Source organism: Leptosomus discolor, chromosome 3 (genome assembly GCF_034619465.1).
Source record: "Leptosomus discolor isolate bLepDis1 chromosome 3, bLepDis1.hap2, whole genome shotgun sequence".
NCBI classification, from domain to species: Eukaryota; Metazoa; Chordata; class Aves; order Leptosomiformes; family Leptosomidae; genus Leptosomus; species Leptosomus discolor.
In genome coordinates, this window is record NC_141393.1 from 69,228,743 (window position 1) to 69,247,544 (window position 18,802).

Consider the following 18,802-nt stretch of genomic DNA (forward strand, 5'->3'; position numbering starts at 1 on the left):
CAGAAAGGGAAGTGGGAGCTTGACGACCTCTTAATCAGTGGTCCTGTGGGGGTGAGGTTGAAGGAGCTTCAGCCATCAGCAACTGGAGCATCAGGTCCCTGCTCCGCAGGTGCCGTTAGTGTAACGAATAGAGACCAAGGATCCTAATCCAGCCTGCCTTATTCTACACTGTATTGGAAGGAGTTTATTGAAAAAAAAGGGTTAAACTCCCTCTGCAAGTATCCAGGTGGGTGTGTGCTTCACACACTCCAATGCCTGAGCATCATAGCACCAAGTTGGCTTTTTTTGCAGCAGTTGCGGTGGTAATACAATAACATGTTATGTGAGAGGTGAAGGGGTGGGGAAACGCTTCTAACAATGGGAAAAAATCAAAATGAAAATCAAAAGGCCCTTGTGAAGCTGTGCTGCTCAGGAGCCAGGGAAGCAGCCGCTGTAAAACCAGGATAAATGCACCGGGGTCACTAACAGGAAGAGCTGGCGTCACGGTTTTTCGGAGGGTTTAATAACATCTGCTACACCTGGGTGCATTTTGTGAAGCCCTTGGGCACTGCGGTTTTCATTAAGGGATTTTGTGGGGTGGAGCATGGCCAATGGGAGGCAGGATTGAACGATTGCCAGTGGTGCCTGCCATGCCCTTAGCAAACCCAGAGCTGACCGGATGGGCACTAGCCTGTGCTGGTGGAGGAAAACCTCGCTCTCTAAGCCCAGATAGCTGGCCCGAAAACTGAAGTCCTCTCCCTGCGAAGGCAAGTGGCAGTCACAAGCCCGGCTTCTCCCTCTGACCTCCTGGTGAAATTTTGTGCACAGATGTGCCCTGATTTTCAGCCGTGGCTGGGGTGAAGCAGGAGAAAGTGGTTCCTAGGAGGCTGCTTTCCTCCATGCTGCAAGATTGCAATGTCAGCATAAGGATGAGGAGGGCAGGTTGTTGCTCATTGTGGTGCTGCCTGGCTTTTGGGATGACTGTCCTGGAAAGTGCCCAGTGCCCTTTTTGCAATTCTCCTGGGCTCTCCCATGGCAGTGATGAGGCTGCTTTGCCCTCTGGTATTTAGTGCACCTCGCGCAAACCAAGTTCTGTGTGTCTTGAGTTGTCTTTTTGATCTTGGAGGTCCAGAGATGGAGTGGGGGGTCCTTGAATGGGTCTGGCAGCAGCTCTGTGCGGGAATATTTATATGCTGTGTCACCTCGTGGCTTGGAGTGCTGGCCCCCGGCAACGTGCCTGGCACACCATGCACGTGCAAGAGCACACATGTGAACACGTGCACACCCAAGCTGGGAACAGGCTCTTCCCCCAGCGCTGACACCTGCGTTTTCCTAACCAAGGGAGTACAGTGCACCTCCAGGCAAGGAGGTTTGGGGGAGTGGATATGAGGCTTGGAGAACAAGCATTAAATCGGAGCACAAGTACAGCGTCCCGATGGGATTATTCTGCTGGAGCCTGTACAGTTGCAAAGTGTGTTGTTCTATAGGGTAAACCAGTAAAGACACAACCCTGAGTCTAAAAGCGGAGCAACGATCACACCAGACAAGACTTCTTTCCTCTTCCCTTCTTTCCCTTTCGTGCATAGTGTCGGTCTCCAACGTGGTGTCTGCCCCATCTCCCACCCCCTTCCCAGCTCTTTCCTTCCAGGACAATAGTAAAGTGTTTGGTCTCTCATTTGGATGAATAATTAATTCCCCAGCTTTGTGAATGATTCATGTGCCATATGCTTTGGCGACGGGATGTGCCTGACATCGGCACCTTGTACAAAGGGCAGCGCTGTTTCCCCAGCCCGGCAAGGTGATAAGATGGGTGACGAGGGAAAAGGCTTCATGCTGCTGGGGATGGGGGTGGGACGGACGGACATGGGATGACCCCTGGGCAAGCAGACCCATGGCTCTGGCTTTGGGGGAGACAGGCATCACGCCTTTCCCCGGAGCAAGATCCAGCCCATGTGCTGTTCACGTGCTTTGCCCCGTCCTTCCCAGCTCCTCTTCCCTGGTAGCTGGTTTCCTGCAGCTGCTGCGCTGCGGAGTGAGTCAGTCCCTCCCACACCTCTCCCCCTACCCTGGTCCCCGGGGGCATCGCCTCCCCTCCTAGGCCCCCTTCTGCCCCGTACAGTCCCCAGGGTCTCCTTCTGCTGCCCTGACACCCTTGCAGATCTCCCGGGCCAGGGTGAAGCCTTTGTCCTCTCATGGGGGTAAAGCCTTAGCCCAAGCTGTAAAGTCCCTGTGCACCAATTCTTTGAGCTGCTGCAGACCTTGGTCTGGGAGACGACTTGTGGGATAAAAACCTGGCTTGAGGGAAAGGGTCATTTTCCACTACATCCTCACATGAGGAGCAGGTGTCACCCAGGCTTGGGTGAATACCCCTTGGGTCTCAGACCTTTCCTTTGCAATGGATTCAGACAGGTCCTGCCATGGTGCCTAGTGACCTGTGCTGTATTTCTCTTGTGGGGCCAGCTCTCCAGCCTCTCAGCAATGACTTTAGGTTTCCACCAGGTCCCATTTGTGCAAACAGTTTCACCAACCTCTCCTCCCCCTGCCAAATCCTGCATCTGCCAAGAGTCGCTGCAGGGGCTGAAGGCAGGAGGGAGATGTGGGGTTTGGCCAGCTCGCAGTGTGCAGAAGGAATGCTCACTCATGCATCAAATCCTGGGGGCTTCTCCAGGAAGAGGTGGCCTTGGGGGATCATTTCATCCCCCAGATCGAAGGCTGGTTGAAAGCAGATTTTGTCGCTCAGACTCGTCACGCCTTGCAGGGAGTCGTTGGTGACCGGTTCAAAGCACTTGAAGCTGCCAGGAATAGACAGGATCAGCAGCTTTGCAGCAGTGCAATCCACTTGTGTCACGGCCCCAAAACCTAGAAAGAGAAGGTGAAGATGATGGAGGCTTTGAGATTGCTCTGAACTGTGCTGAGGGCAGGACTTGGACCTTGGCGTCCCTATTCCTTGGTATCCCCAAAGCAGGACCACTGTGTTGTGCTGGGGCATCGTCAGGGTGAATGACCTGATCCCGCTGGCCCTGCCTCAAGTGGGGTTTGGACCCAAGAACCTGGAGTACATCCTGCTACCCATGATGCCGTCTGCAGAGAGGGGAAGGATTGATACACTAGCAGAAAAGGGCAAGAATGGGGTAAATTCGTCATGTAACTTACTTTCTGTGAGCTGTTTGACCGGTGTATTAATTATGAAGTAGTCTCCCTCATAGAGTCAGGTGGCAGTGCAAGCCTTCAGGGGCCTTTCCACTTAATTATAAATATTAATTTGCGTGTCAGCCAGCCAGCCAGCACCTTCCCTGCCCCATTTTTTGAGCTGAGATTAGTCTGTCTCAACCGATCCCTCCCTTCATCCAGCACACCCCCGAGCTGCCCTTTGCTGGGACGGCTTGTCTGCATGTAGCGCTGCAGTGGTCCCTGGTGGAAATGGTCGAGGGATGCTCAGTTTGGGGCACAGGTGTGTGTGAATCGAGGGTCGATCTGATCATTTGGGGGTTCAGCTTTTGCTTGGGGTCCCCTGTGCAAAGCCCTCTGCAGCATGCCCCAGGCTGTGTGTGTGTCCCCAAGGGCTGTGGCTTCAGGGCTGCTGGTGCCTCTCGCAATGGGATGATGGGAATGGGAGCAGGTACGATGCACAGCCCCTGGCACAGGCAGCGGAGGCATGGTGTGTGTTGTGGTGTGTGTTGTGGTGTGTGATAGTGCCCGAATTTGGTGCTGGCTCTGTGCTAGCAAAAGGGCTTTGTGTGGGCAGGGTCATCGAGCATTGCTCATGGTTTATTCTGCCAAGTCCCAAAGAGCAGAGTGTCATTTTAAATGTGATTGTTCTTTTTTTTTTTTTTTTTCCTCTCCCTCCTTCCTGGGAGAGGAAATCCATAGGTACAGGTCTTCAGCTGGAGGCGAGGGTGTGCGCTTTGCTCAGCTGCTATGAGCTGGAGCGGTGCCCAAGGGCTGAGCATCGCTCTGCCGGCAGCCAGCCCCAAAGCCTGCAGGTGCGGCGGGCCCAGCGGGAGCTCGCCCTTCACCCCAGAGCCTGTAAATAAATAAAATAAAATAATCAGCTTGGTTGCAAACACAAAACATCGTGGTTTTTTTTTTTTTTTTTTTCCCTGAAAGAGTGTTTTTGTCTGCCAGTGGTTGCTCACTATGCAATTATACTTTGGGGATTAGCATGTATTTCCCATCCTGCCTCCTCGCTCATTTGCATTCTTCCAATAGCTCCTCTCTGCTCTTTTCTCCACCTGAAGTCTCTTCCCCCTTTCCTCTGAAGAAGTAAAACTAACCCCTTTGCCTGGGTGACCTATAAAAACGCCTTCACTTTTTTTTTTCTTCTTTTTTTTTTTTTCCAGTACATATGATGAAAAGCATGAGATCACTGGGATTTTTATAGCCCAATCTGGCAGCTTTTTCAAATAACTTGGATGGTGAGATGTAATTTTAGTTTAGGTCCTTGCCTAAAAATAAAGAATAATTATTAGCACATCAGACGTGGATATTGTAAGTGTTCAAAAAGGGTTTAAATTGTTCTACAGATACCGGAGCTGCTGCCCTGTGTGAGCACAAAGGTCTGTCACAGCCTGAGTCCCATCTCTGCACTGTGAATCCCAAGGAGCTATAAGAGACCTCAACGTGTGTCAATAAATAAATCAGAAATGGGTTGTGCTGGGTGATACAGGTGGCTTTCTGGAAAAAAAAAAAAAAAAAAAAAAAAAGCATGCTCAGAGAGTTAATAAGCAATTAACAGGAGAGATGCTGAAGTCTGAAGCAGGAGGGTGTGTTTTAAGCATTGTATTTATTATTAGCAGTAACGTGGTGGTGGTGTTTGTGCATACTAGCGAAGCCTGGCTATTAGGGAGAAGTGATGTCTGTTATTTGGAGCCACTGAAGGGCTTGGGAAAGCAGACAGAAGCCATGCTTGCATGCATGGAAGCTTGCTTGATTTTTTCCCAACCATCTCAATTGGTCTAAAAGTGGTCCGTGGCTGCTCAGACCTTGCATAGAGGCTCTGGGGTGCCTTGGTGCTCGGGGCTGATAGGTTTGCCAGCAGCAGCTCCAGCAGTGTGTGCTCCCCGTGTATCTGCCCTCACTGGGAGCCGCAGCTGTGCCCACAAAAGGGTGCGCAGGCACCTATTTTGTAGCAGCGAGTTGTATTTTTGTCGTCGGTTGGGAGACAATGTCTGCAGTGCAACCACCTCACTCTGGTGATCTGTCCACACCCCCTTCTGAAAGAGTTCGTGGTGTCCCTTGTCCCCCAGTAAGGACAAGGAGCATGTCACCTTGCCACAGAGGAGTCCCATTCTTAGCAGCTAATTTAGAGCACTGGGAAGTAGTGCCCTGAAATCGCCTGAACCTTGCCTGAAGGCTCAGCGCAGCGGCTCCTGAGCCCTTCAAACAAATCTGGGTTAGCGGAGGACTTTGCAGCCAGGGTGCTCTGCTCCCCTCTGCTGCGATGGGCAGCCAGTGATAGTCCTGCCCCAGGGAGGAAATATACGGTGGGGCTGGGAGCGGTGACGGCTCTGTAGGACCACGGCTTGTGCTGCTCTGTGGTGGTATAAGAGCTGTCGATTCTGCTTTGCTGCCAGGAGCCTTCCAGCTGGGCTTTTCATGGTGCTGGGCTTGCACTGATGAGCCCTTGGGAGAAGGGCTGGAGCCTGTGTCTAGCCCATGAGCATCCCTGGTCTCCTGGAGATGCTCAGCTCTGTCTGGAGTCAGTGCAGGGGCTGCAAATGCCTTTTCCCTGTCCCTTTGGGAGGCTAGTTGGATACCAGGCATCGGGACTTGAGGAGTAAAAGCTGAAAGAGGGTCTTGGGGTCTCCAGTGCAGCATTTGGCACAGTGTGTCCTCTACACTGGTGTTTTGGGGAGCGCTGGGTTAACCTGCTTTCGCTGACAGGTTGCATGAAAGAGATGAAAGCACCTGTGCTGTTCTCTCTCCCACATGCTGCTGAGTGGCCGTGCTTTATCGTACTTATTGATTTTGATCTTACAACCAATTTAACAACGCAGCTCTCCCCAGCCTCTTGGTGCTCCTGACTTAATTAAGCCCCTTTTCTACTATCCCATCAGCCCTGTGTGTAGTGAGTGCTGGGGCACGGGGAAAGGGAAAGTGCTATCAAGGGTAAAAGCAGCCTGATACACAGGGAGTTGTGGGCAATGCTGGGGTGTTGCATCCTGACTGCTGCTGGGACCGGGTTTTTGCAGCAGACCCCTTGTGCCAGGCCAGGGAGGAAGAGGAGACTAGGAAAAGGAGTTGAAAGAACCTGGTTTACTGATGTGAGAGCGTTTTTGCTGCCGGGGTATCCTAGGAAACCCAGCCTTTCTGGAGGGGCAGGTTGGTACCTGCTGTACCTCGGGGAGAGGGGGAGAGAAAGAGTGCTAATTGCTCAACGCGCTGGAGAGCTGCTCTGGCCTGTAATTAGACGAATTAGTGGAACAATGACCCAATTTCCATCGGGTTTTGGATTGCTGCAAACAACCCTGAGGTTGCTGCTTCCCTCTGTCCTGCTCTCCTCCCCATCCCCTCCTCTTGCATCCCCTGCTCCTCTACTGCAGCCCTCCATCCTCCTCCTCCTCACCTAGCACCCAGGGGATGGAGCCTGGATAGGAGAGGAGGCCATAAGGTCTGGCACCGCTGCCTGTGCTCCCATGGCTCTGCTGGCATCGCTGAGCCACGGCATCCCCGAGCCACACCATCCCCGCTCTCCAAGCAAGTACAGGGGCCCCATGGATTTCCGCTGCTGGACTCGGTGTGCACTGGCTCCTTTCTGCCTCAATTTGTTTTCCAGAGATGGGCTTGAAAAAATCTTTGTGTTTTAAAAGAAAACCTCTGGAGTCCATTCTGTGCCTGCCGGTTGCTTTCCAAGGTCATCAAACTTTCATTACTATAGATTTTTGAATGCATGTGAGGTTCTTGGCTCCTTCTCAGCAATCCCAGAGGTGGGACTCTAAGGAAGCTCTATGTGTGGAAAAGCCAGAGCAGCTGGTGGCTGGAGGTGCTGCCAGGGAGCATGGGTGACCATCAGGGGAGCGACCCCCATCTCTGGGGCACCACCTCTGGTCCACTTGCCACCTGCCTGCAAGGGAGATTAAACTCACACAGCCATGATGAGCAGCATGTCGGCAGTGTTGAGACCCCAGAGTGCGATTGCATAGCATGAGTGATGGCCAACGCTGTGGTATAGAGCTGTCCCTAGCCTTCCTGGCATGTGTGGGGGGCATCAATGGGGGGCTGCCAGTGCTGGGTGGCCCCTGGGTGGCTTTGGCTGACCGTAGTGGCCCATGAGCTTTGGTGCCAGCATCAAACGGGGATTTGGGAGGCATCGAATCTCTGTACCTGCCCAGGGACATGGTCTTCCTTGTGGCTTCCCCCAGCCTGGCGTGAGAATATGGCTTTTGGCAGCAGGGTGGTGAAGGGCTTTGCCTGGATTAACTGCTGTCTCTTTGTCTGCCTGCAGCATCCTTGCCACCGCTGGGACGCACTTCAACACCCACGTGGACCTGCGGACTCTGCGGGCCGTGCGCGTGCTCAGACCTCTGAAGCTTGTCTCGGGCATTCCCAGTAAGTTGCATGCTCCTAGTCCTTCTCCCAGGGTGTCCACATCTGTCCCTGATGTCCTTCAGAGCGAGATGGGTCCTCGTGCCACTTCGGAGACATAGGGTGTAGTCAGGGAAGAGGGAGACAGGAAGAGGGAAGAGTTCCCCTGTGTAGTGGGAACTCTTGGATGGCAGTGTTTTGTGTCCCTGGGTGGAATTTCCCTGGTCCCTGCCCAGCCCGCTCTCTGCTGATGCAAGGCAGGGCTTGGTGGCTCACCAGGGCCTGCCGGCAGCTCTGCTTCCCTGGCCAGAAGGCGGTGGGTGGATCCTTTCAGGACTGAGGTTTATTCAGGGGAGATTTTGGTTTTTTGCAAGGTTTCATCTGCTGGTACAGGGATAAATAAAGAAACTAGGCTGCTGCCAGCACCGATCTTCCCGTCCCTCCTGCCCTGGGCACCGTCTGGGCCGTGTGCTGGATCTGTGCCCTGGGGGCAAAGAGTGGGACAGAGCTGCATGGGCCTTGTCCCACTGAGTCCAGGTGGAACAAGGGCAGGCAGGGCACCAGAGGGGGGACCAGATCCAGAAACCAGCTCTCCTGGAGCCTTGGTCTGCAGCCTGGCTCTCTCTGCTTCCCCTGGGATGGTGCTTTCCTCCATGGTCCTCAGCTGCCCAAAGGGATCCTCCAGACTGTGCTGGTCTCTTGTACCTGTCTGATGACCATCCATCCTCTCTGCTCACTGTCCTCCTCTTCCCAGAGGTGGGATGGACATGCCCCAGGCAGGGGGTTTGCATCACCGTGCTGAGCTGTGCTCTTTTCTTTCCCCTCCCAGGCCTGCAGATTGTGCTGAAATCTATCATGAAGGCCATGGTGCCTCTCCTCCAGATTGGCTTGCTGCTCTTTTTTGCTATCCTCATGTTTGCCATCATTGGCCTGGAGTTTTACAGTGGGAAGCTGCACCGAGCCTGCTACACAAACAATTCAGGTAGGGAGAAGGGCTCTGTAGCCGCACCACATCCCATGGGTGAAAACAGCTGTGGCAAGTGCATGTTGCTATTGTGGGAAGCCCAGGGCTGAAATCCTGCATTTTGCTGCATGTGTCCTGTCCTGGGAAATCCTGTCCCAGTTTCTTATGGGAGTAGCTTGCGTGCGGCCAGGGCTAGTCTCAGTGGGGTCCTCTGCTCTGGCCCAAGCCCACCTGCATTCAGGCTCTTCCCCTTGCCTGTCCCCTGCTCTCTCTTACCTCTGCCTCCTTTGACTCTCTGTTGTGTGCTTGCAGGTGAACTAGAGGAGCTGGACCCCCCCCATCCGTGTGGGGTGCAGGGTTGCCCCCCAGGCTATGAATGCCGGGAGTGGATCGGTCCCAACGACGGGATCACGCAGTTCGACAACATTCTCTTTGCTGTGTTGACCGTCTTCCAGTGCATCACCATGGAAGGGTGGACCACAGTCCTGTACAATGTGAGTAGCGCTGCTCTGGGGTCTCTTTGGGCAGCTGGAGATGGGGAGCTGGAGATGGTATTTCTGTGTCCTGGGAGCTTGTGAGATGCTGAGTTTCCTTTGTGATGGAGATGGGGTCAGTCCACCCCATCTGGGCAGGAGATGGCGAATGAAGAGGTGTATGTCACACGTAGAGTGAAGGGAGCTTTAAGGGCTTTGGCTCCCATCCCTGGGCTGGCTGTGCAACCTGCTACAGAGAGCAAAACTTTGTGAGCACGGGCTGCAGCAAGCCTCCTGTGTGAGGGCTGTCCCTCAGGATTGGGGGAGGTATCCTTCCTTCCTCCTCCTCCTCCTCCTCCTGTGCTCCCTAGGGCAGCTCTGTAAGAGCGGACATGGTTTCTGGGCACCGTGTGTCTGCTCTCTCTTGTGGACCATGCAGGGTATGTGCCTGCATGCCTGCAGTGGCCTTGGGAAGCCCCAGAGCTGGGCTTGGACCCCCTCCCTGGCGCAGTGTTTCAATGTCCTATAGGGACCTGGGACCTTTGGTGTTTGTGTTGCAAACATCTGTTGGTGCTGATGGAGCAGGCAAACAGCTGGGCTGAGTTCCTGTGGCTTGAAGTTGTTGATGCCCAAGCCCGTGAGGTGCTCAGGGAGCAACTTGGGGGCAAAGCTGGAAGCAGGAAAAAAAGCTACAGGCGATCACAAAGTGCAATATCTTTGTGGGCAATTGGCCATGTACATATGTTTTAGTTTATGGACTAGAAGCAGCCGCGCCAGTTGTTCCCAGCCTAATTTCAGCATCAATTTTGGCGTCATTGCACCGGGAATGTTTTTATACCCTGGTTCCCATAATGCTGGAGGTTTGCAGAGTGGCATAGCTCTGCAGGAGGCAAACTGGATGTCTTGGGATGGGGAAAAAAGCTTTGATAGTTACTTTGTTGTGAGCAGAAAGGATGGGTTTTAACTCCAGGTGAAGGCACTGTGCTGCCAGTGTTGGGGTCCCCCTCCCACTTGGTCCATCCCAGAGTCCTTCTAGGGGTGTAAGAATGTGTGTGTGGGTGAATGGACTGTGAAACCTAGACTGGGGTAGAAAGGGGAAAGTTCATGGCAAGGGCTTGACTTTACCAATGAGGATTTGGTTTTCTTCTTCCTAAAGGACATGGCAGTATCAGGATCTTGCTGCTTCAGTGAGGGAATTAGGCAGGATTGAACCACCTGGGTGTTCAGACTGAAAAAAAGACCATTTTTGACTGCTTCTGGTGTATCAATGGGATTAGAGACTTAACTACAGTGCCTATTGACCAGGCATAATTAAGTATAGCAGGAAAGGTGAATTTTCCTGCCTGGCGGCATGGTTCCCCTGCCTTTAGCATGGCTGGGCAGCTGCTGCCTGCTCACACTGCCGTGCGTACGGCAGCCCGTGCGTGCCCAGCACTGCCCGTGTTTGGAACCAGCAACCTGCCCTGTACCTTGTTTCTCTTGTTAATGACTGGCTTTCTGTGAAGCCCAGGGGCTGCTTCCATCAGTGCTCCCCATGTCCCCTCCTCCCCATCCTTCAGCGCCTGCAGCAATTAGCAGCAGCACTCCACGTGCTGGAGCTCTGGTTGCAGTGTGCGAGGAGCCAGTGAGCTACATGGACAGGCAATTTATGATCTGATTGACCGTGAGGGTTAGTACCAGCTGTTCCTGAGAAAGTCTGATCTCCTGCCGTTTAGGGTGTCCTTACTGGGAAGGCTGGAGCTGATCCATTTGATATTTGGGATTTGCTGATCCACTGTCTCGATCTTACTGGGGAATAAGGGTAGGAGATGCTGCTGGGAGCACTGAAAACCATGCTTTGCAGGACCTACCCTGCAGGACACCCTGTTTACCACCATAGCTACTAAACTGGGGGCTCTCTGAGTCTCTTGGGGAGCCACAGTCCCAGTATCCAAATGCTCTTCCCAGCACCAGTTGCAACACCAGGCAGACATGCTCTGTCATGGTGTCCCCGATGTCCGGGACCGTAAGGTCCCTCCCTTTCCTGCTCCTCTGCAAAGGACCAGCTATTACTTACCTACAGTTGAAAGGATTAGGGACCTTCCTTGGCTTTTAATTGAATGAGGATTGGGGCCTTGATAGTAAAATGCTGCTGATTCATTTTGGGAGGCGGCGAGGGATGGACACTCTTCCCAGCACTGTTGGGCTGTGCCTCCTGCCCTTCTCAGTGTCAGGGGCTGTCTCACAGGGTGCCTCTAGGCCACTAAGGCTAGGGGTGCTCAGTCCTTTTGCTGCTTGGAGGCAGAAAAATGGGCTTCGGCCTTTTTTTTTAAAAGGAAAATGAGGCATACGCATGGGGGATGTGGTCCCTGGTGGATGCTGGAGGAGGGCTGGGCAGGGTGAAAAGCCACTGGGGTGCTCTGCCATCACCTTCACCACTCAGAGCAGCAAACCAGAGCAGGGTCCCACTGCTAACCAGCATGAACCTTGCCCAGTGCGTGCCCCAGGTTTGGGGGGATCAGCAGGGAACTCTCCTTTCCCACTGGGGTAAAGTGATGGGAGGCTGTGTCCTTGCAGGTTAAGTCCGCAGAGGAGAGGGAGATCGCAGGAAAACCACTTTAGCAGTCTCTCAAAGAAATTGCTTACTACAGTATTCCCCTGTGTAACTGTATTGTGATTTTAAGATCTATTTTCCCACAATTTTAGTGGGTCTAGAGGCGTAGCTCCTGGAATTTGTAGATAGCATCACGAAAAGCTAATCGGCCCCGTGGTACTTTCCACATGTGTTATTTCATGGATGAGCTTGCCTTTTGCATTGTTTTCATCAGTCTGGCCTGTGTGAAATGCTGTTTTGCTAGGTAGAAATCACAGTATGGGTTAAAAAAAAAAAAGAAAAGAAAAAGCTTTAAACTGTGGGGTGTTATGTCTTTTCCAGCTCCCGTGCCCGAAGGACTTTGATTTCTTTTAGAGGGGAGTTTTGGCTTTGTGGCTCCTCTGGCTGTCTCTGTGGTCCAAAACAGGGACTAAGGAGTGTTTTGCTTTTCTTATACTGGAGCAGATGCCCCTTCCCTGGGCTAGCTCGAGACCAAACCTGATGTCTGTAGGGACCAGAGGGAAAAATAATGCTGGCAAAGAGGCTCGCTGTCCTAGTTCTCTGTCTCTGCCAGTGTGCTGGCACAGGGCAGGGGCTGGGTTGCAGTTTTGTCATTAAACAGTGATGCTGGGATCCAGGACGGGGTGTCAGGGCTGATGAGGGGCTGCAGGTGTGTGCCATGGGGCTGGCTGGGTATGGCATGGGTGCTCAGTGGTGCTGGCAGCTTTGGATTCTCAGCCTGGCTCCCCTGGTCCCAGAGAGCAGACAGGAGAGGAGTGTGAAATCCTTTCCTCTGAAACGATGACTTGAGAGGCTGTGTTTACTCATCGAGCTTGTTTATTTCATTTGCTTTCCCGTTTGGTAGTGCTCAGCCACTGTGCTTGCAGGTAGCGAGGAGGAGCCTGGCTTGCTGGGAGCTGCCACTCTCCTCTTCCCCCCACGCTGCCAGGAGCTGAGATGGGAAAAAACCCACCCATGGCAAGCACGTGCTGCAGCCGTGGGCTGGCTTGGTGGGCTGTGCAAGGGAGAGGGGCTCAGCCCTGCCTGTCCCGGCTGGGTCCCTTGCCTGGCGCACCGCTCTGTGCTCTCCGGAGCTGGTGACACCAGATAGGCAGCATGGGAACCACAGCTCTCAGTCAGGAATTGGTTAGTCCAGGACAAACGAAAACGCAAGTGCATGGAGAAGGCTGCTGTTCATAGCTGTGGGATTGATGTGAAGGTGGATGAATGCAGGCAGGGGAGCCACGGCTGCCGGCACCTCCTGCCAGCGTTGCTCACGGGGACTGAGGCTGCCACGAGGTGCGAGCCGCTGCAGTTGTGAGCGGTTGCTGAGGTTGCATGTGGTTGCAGGGGGCCCACAGGTACAAGCGTGGGCACATGTCCAGCCGTGGCCCTGGGAACCCTCGGCTCACTCGGGGAGAGGCTCCAAGCACTTCACAAATGCGGCGGGGCAGGTGCAGAGAACCAGAGCCTGCAGCGTGGGGAAAGCCAGTTTCCCTGCATGGACCTGGCTGTCAGGTTGAACTCCTGGTCCTAATGTTGTGGCTCCAGTAAATTCCCGAGAGTTGGAACAACCTGCAGACAGGCAGGAGTGCCTGCACGGCAGTGATAACCAAGCTGCAGCCGGGCCATGCAAAGAGCTGACACGACTTTGCAGAGGGCCACAGCTGTTAGCAGCAATGAGTAAAACCATTTGCCCCCTAAGCACACATATTAAAGCAGCAGTAGAAGAGCATCCATGCTGCTAATTAAAAATGCATAGCAAGGCCTAACAGGAGCTAGCCAGCCGCAGTTGCTTGCTGTAAACCCAAAAAGCCTCTTGTGGCACAAGGGAGTGGGACTATAGGGAAGCAGGAGGGCAAAAAGGTACAGGGAGCCTTAGGAGATTCCGGGGCTGAGTGCTGGGAGCCTTCTGGGTACTTTTGCAGCAGGAGGAGAGCATTTGCTGGGGGGAAGACAATCAAGTCCTTGGCAGCTTCCAAAATACCTGCTGAAAAGCAGTAGTTGTGGGCAGATCTGTGTGCTGTAGACTCAGGGGAGATGGGGCATGCAGGTCTCCTAGCCCTGTGCAAAGCTGAAGAGCCACCTGCAAGCAGCCAGACGGTTGCAAAGGCGCTCGTTGGGCGCGAAGCACGCGCTGTGTGCGCAGAGCCCGGCAGCAGAGGCTCTGCAAGAACGGCTGTGAAGCGTGAGCTGCTGCAAGGAAGGGGGTTTGTAGCGAGCGTGACTCAACCACCATGTGCTTCCAGCACGCCCAAAGCGCTGCGGCCAGGAGGGTGCAAGGGGAGGACACCCTGTGGGAACGCTGGCACCCAGCACCGTCCCTGTGTGTGGGTTCTCCTCTAAATATGGGGTGAAGAAGGACCAAGATGAATGTCACCACGTACAAGTTAAGTCTCACCACATGCAGAGGTTGGGGTTTCATGCCGCTGGGTGTGGGGCTTGGTTTTCAAAAGTTGGCTTGGGCTGGTTTTGACCATGAAGCACAAAACCTGAGATCTTCTGCTTGGAGCCTGGTTTACAAATGTGATGAAATATCCATCCTTTTTGAAATGAGCACTGTTCAGGCAGCCCTGATTTGGGGTGCTGAGAAAGGGAAATGTGTTAAATCACTGGCTGTGCTGGAGCACATGGATCAGGGATGTGTGCAAGGCTTGGCTGTCCTGCTCCCTGTCAGGACCCCAGTTGCACTAGTTGAGTGGCCTTGGGGGGGCTCAGAGGAGGAACCTGTTGCCAAGCAGTTATATTTCCATGTGTCTGTGTACAAAACTGCTCATCGTTTGTGGTATAAATTCTCGTGGTGTCACAGTCGTCCCTTGGGAAGCTCAGCACTCAGCTGCTCTCCCTGAAGCACCTGTGTGTGAACAGTGTGAGCGGGACCTGAGCATCATGCAAGCCCAAGTGGGTTTCTCCTCTTGCCTTTTGGAGAGTGAGGGCAGTGCCTGGCTTTATGGGGGGCAGCCAGGGGACAGCAAAATTAATGACTTGACCAGAGAGGAGTTTGACCTGTGGGGGTTTGCTTAGACCTGGAACTGAGCGCGGAGACCTCCCTGAGCCCTGGTGCTACCAGGAGCTGCTGCTGCTCCTTTAGACATCAGTGTCTGTCCCCTGGGATCCCTGTTCCCAAGGTGAGAGCTGCAGTGGTGCTGGCTGCACACTGAGGGTCACAGGGACTCTACAGTGAGGGCCAGTGGTGCAAAGATCCCCCTGAAATGGCACCTGCCCTGATAACACAGTGATGGGCAGAGCACTGGAGGAACTCGGTACAGCAGTGGTCCCACAGCCAGGAGCTGGGCCTGCCCTGCTGCTCCTTCAGGCATGGCAGAGGGTGAAGCTGGGAGTGTGATAGGTAACAGTGGCTCCCAGCAAGGAGCAACATTGGCCAGAACTGGGGAGACGAGAAGGAGGGAGAGAGGCTGGAGAGTGGAGGAGGCAAAAGAAGGAAACTACTTGGCTTTTTAGCCCTCTGTGCCCTGGGATGATTCCAGGCTCTGAAGCTGGAATGCTTGCAAAGGGAAAAGGAGTCCCTTCTTGTGTGCTTCAAATTAAAACACAACACACAAAAAATACGCTGTTGGGGAGGCATGAAAATTTAATCAACACCCAGTGCTCTTAGCAGTTCAGTAGCAAGTACAGATCTTAATATCTCTGAAGCTATTCCTGACACCTCCCAGCCATGAGGGTGAAGCAGGGTGTGCTGGGGGACACACAAGGGCTGCCAAAAAGTCCCCGGCACTTGTGGCTCCACAGGACAGAGCACATTCCTGCTTCTTTCTCTGAAACATTAAATGCTGAGTCTTTTAAATGCCGTTAAGTTAGCAAGGACTTCAGAGAGGAGACTTCAAGTTCCACCCTGAAGTTGAAAACCTTCCTAACTTTTAATGAAATGAGCTGGTGTTCCCCAAATGGCTCCTGTTGGTGCCCAAGCTGGCAGCTCACGTGCTGCCAGCCGTGAGTGCTGGAGCCCATCCCCAACGGACATGTGTGAGGCAGCCAGCCTGCGTTATCCTCTTCTCCCTTTGGAAGAAATATCTCTTTCTCCACACTCAGCAAAGCCAGACCCTTGCCAGCTTGCCAAATGTTCCTGCCTTTTTTTTTTTTTAAATCTTTTTTCCCCCCTTTTCCCTCTGTGTGTGTGCTGAAATGACACAGCAAGAAAAAAAGTGTGTCTGCTGGATCCCCAGCTTTGCAGGCAGGTTCTGTCAAAAACTCGCTGCCCACACCCTCCTCCCTGCCTGCGCGGGAAAGTCTCACTCCTAGATTGTCTGCTGGCAGGAGTGGGGGAGCTGAGGGGCCAGTGGAGGCACTGAAGCTTTGGCACTGCCCAACTGCTCCAGGCTCAAGGAGGGGAGGTGGCAGGGGGTCTCGGTGCTGCCTGGCTCCCCATTGCTCATCTTTGTTAAGGCCAGGACCTGTAATTTCATTAGTGGATTTGGCACTGGAAATTGTGCCGGCGAGGCTTTGCAAAGCTGTTTCCACACCTCTGCGTTGGTGCATGTGCTGCTGTACATCAGGACTGGATTGTGGGGGTATTGGGGAGAGTTGAGGTCCTTGAGTAAGGCTGCATGTGGGTCTGTTGCCCTAGAGCATTGCAGCTGGAGATGGGGTGTTCCTGCATCTAGGAAACGTATCATGGGGCCTGAGCTGTCTCTCTGGGCTCGCAGCGTGCTCGAAACAAAGCAGGGAACCAGCCTGGCAATCACCAAGCCCCACTGAAAAACAACCCCAAAGCTGATCCCGTGAAAACCATGCCCTGCTGTGGTGTGCAGGCTCTAGGTCCAGCTGGAGAGACAGCAGCGCTGGCATGTGTCTGAACCTGATGCTGAGGATTTGCGCTGGGAATGTTGGCGCTGCTTTAGCCAAGCGCTGGGTCTAACGAAGGCTGTGGAGCTTTGCAAATGCTCCAGCGGGAAAAGTTCATCCTGCCGGGCAGTGAGAGGGGTGCTGTCATCCAGGGCTGGGGAAGGTGCAGGAGGGGCCGAGGCAGGGGGAAGGTGGGGGTAGCCAAGGGATTGCAGCGAGAGATGGCTGGGGGAGAGAAGGAGGAAGAGGCATGTGTGGGGATAAGGTCTGCAGATTGATGCTGGGGCATCAGGGTGCAATTTCTCAGTGGATTGGAGGAGAATAGAACAAAAATTGGTCTCCATACCTATTTCAAACATTTTGAAAATACTTGATTTTTAGTAATGCTCCTAGCAATGCATTTTTTGCATTCCATTTAGAAAACAGAAAAATTAAATACATTGGAATTTTTCCTCCTTCACGTTCCCTGCACACACACACACACAGACACAAGCATGCCCTCGTGCTGCGGACTTTGCTGAGCTTCGTTCACCCCTCTGCAGGGACTCCTGCCTTCTGCCTGCCCCTGGCACCCCAGAGCACCCCAACGGGGCCAGCAAAAGGCAGCGCTGCAGGCAGGGAATCAGGCAGGAGGTGCTCACCCTGCCTGGACACCCTGATATCCCTCCATGGCAAGATGCATCCCACCGCAGGCCAGCCCTAGTCCTGCAAAGGAAATGTACCGATTTCCTCATTAACCTGATTGGGAAAAGCAAAGCATTTTCATTCAGATCTTGTCCAGCGCCGGGGTCGCTGATGGATACCAGGCAGGGCTGGCAGGGAGTGAAGCATAGCCCTGCATGCGGGAGATCAAATTACTGCTATTAAAGGGAAGAAAGAGATCTGTTACCGCACTGGGGAGAGCAGCAGCGGGTGTCAACGTCTTGAGGGAACTGGTTAGGCCAGGGAATCTACTGTAAGTAATTTTAAATATTTTTTTTTCCCCTTTTTGCTGGGGTATGGAGATTTTGAGGCCGTCCTGCTAGCCTGCATGTGTTTCTCAGCTGGGTGGAGCCGTGGTTTGCAGAGAGGAGCAGGGTGGGGACCATGGAGGTGATGCTGGGGCAGGGATGGCATCAGCTATGGTGGGGGCATGGTGTGTGTCACCACCAAGCAAGGACCATCAGGAGTTGCTGAGCCAAGGATTTGGTGTACAAATTATGGAAGCTGTGGTGTTTTCACACCCCCTGTCCCAGCAGGTCTGCTCTGCCCCCATGCCAGGCAGTGAGCCCCTGGGAAGTGCAGGGGAAGTCAGGCACAGCACCCAGGGCAAAGCCTCCTGAGATCCTGGCTTTCCCTATCATCCCCAAACCCCCTTGCTAGGATAGCAGCCAGAGGGGACAGACAGACCTCTCCTGCCCAGCTGCAGCTGGTGGGATGGTTTTGTCACCCTGTCCCTGCCTGCTGAAGCCTGCCTGCAATGCGGGCAAAGCCATGGGTCCCTGTGGGAGCTTTCCGTGGGGTGGGAGATCCCTGGCAGAGGACCATGATGAGAAGAGCCACCTGTGCTGCTGGAGGTCCTGTGGGTTCCCCCCCTCCCTGTAGCGCAGCGCTGCTGTGTCCCCTGAGCATGTCATGGCCAGTTACAGTAACGGATGTGTATTACCCCAATCTAATTATGTGCCGTTTTGGTCCAGATTCAAACAGAAACCACAGAGGCTCTCTCGGATTTTGCAAGGGGACCTGACTGCCTATGGGGCATCGTTGTGTGCTGTTGATATTGGCCAAGCTGGATGTGGAGGTCTGCAGGACACATCTCCTGCTGGGAAGGGACAGAAAGTTCCCCTTCTCTCCAGGAAAAGTCTGAAGTGGGACCCGAGCCGTTTTTACTAGACACTGGAGAATCAACAGCAGTGGATCGCTGTGTGAATGAGGTCTGGTGGCTCATCCTGATGCTCCCCAAATTAGTTGGGTGCCCACAGCCTCGGTCTCCAGTCCCCCTCCCCTAGCTAGTGGACAATGAATGACCATTAAAGCACCCTGCACAGGCAGATCATGCTTTCTGTTTAATTTTAGGTAGGAAAGACTGAATTCATGGAGTTTTTTGTTGTTTTTTTTTTTCCTTCCCTTATAGCAAAGAAATCCTAAAGTTTCCCATGCGAACGCAGCCCGAGGGAGGGTACGTGTGGGCTGCGAGTTTGTGCTTTGCATTTGACTTGGGTATATATTTAGATTTCTTTAGATTTCTGGCCCCCCAAGTGAGACCTGCTTTTACAGCTCCCTGTACCTTTTCCCGCCCTTTGGAAAAAAAAAAAAACAAACCAACAAAAAACCCAACACAAGAGCTGCCAAAAGAATAACTGCTGGAGGTAGAGAAGTGGGAGCTGGTGGGGACTCCTTCGCCAGGTGGGGACTCACCGTGCTGGCTCTGTTATCCAATGAGGGTGCTGCTCCCATGCCTTGGTGGTGATGTTAATAGGCTTGGAGGTTTTGCTGGCAGCAGGATGG

The 18,802-nt window shown here is 53.5% G+C and overlaps 1 protein-coding gene across 6 annotated transcripts in view; it reads left to right on the forward strand.

Moving 5' to 3' along the window:
- CACNA1E (calcium voltage-gated channel subunit alpha1 E) overlaps nucleotides 1-18,802 on the forward strand; it is a 112,782-nt gene that overhangs the window by 30,083 nt on the left and 63,897 nt on the right. For all 6 annotated transcript variants that reach the window (XM_086462417.1, XM_086462416.1, XM_086462418.1 and 3 more), the window contains 3 exons: nucleotides 7,424-7,527; nucleotides 8,333-8,485; nucleotides 8,780-8,961. In XM_086462417.1, the coding sequence (XP_086318543.1) occupies nucleotides 7,424-7,527; nucleotides 8,333-8,485; nucleotides 8,780-8,961 (439 nt within the window). The remainder of the gene's footprint in view (nucleotides 1-7,423; nucleotides 7,528-8,332; nucleotides 8,486-8,779; nucleotides 8,962-18,802) is intronic.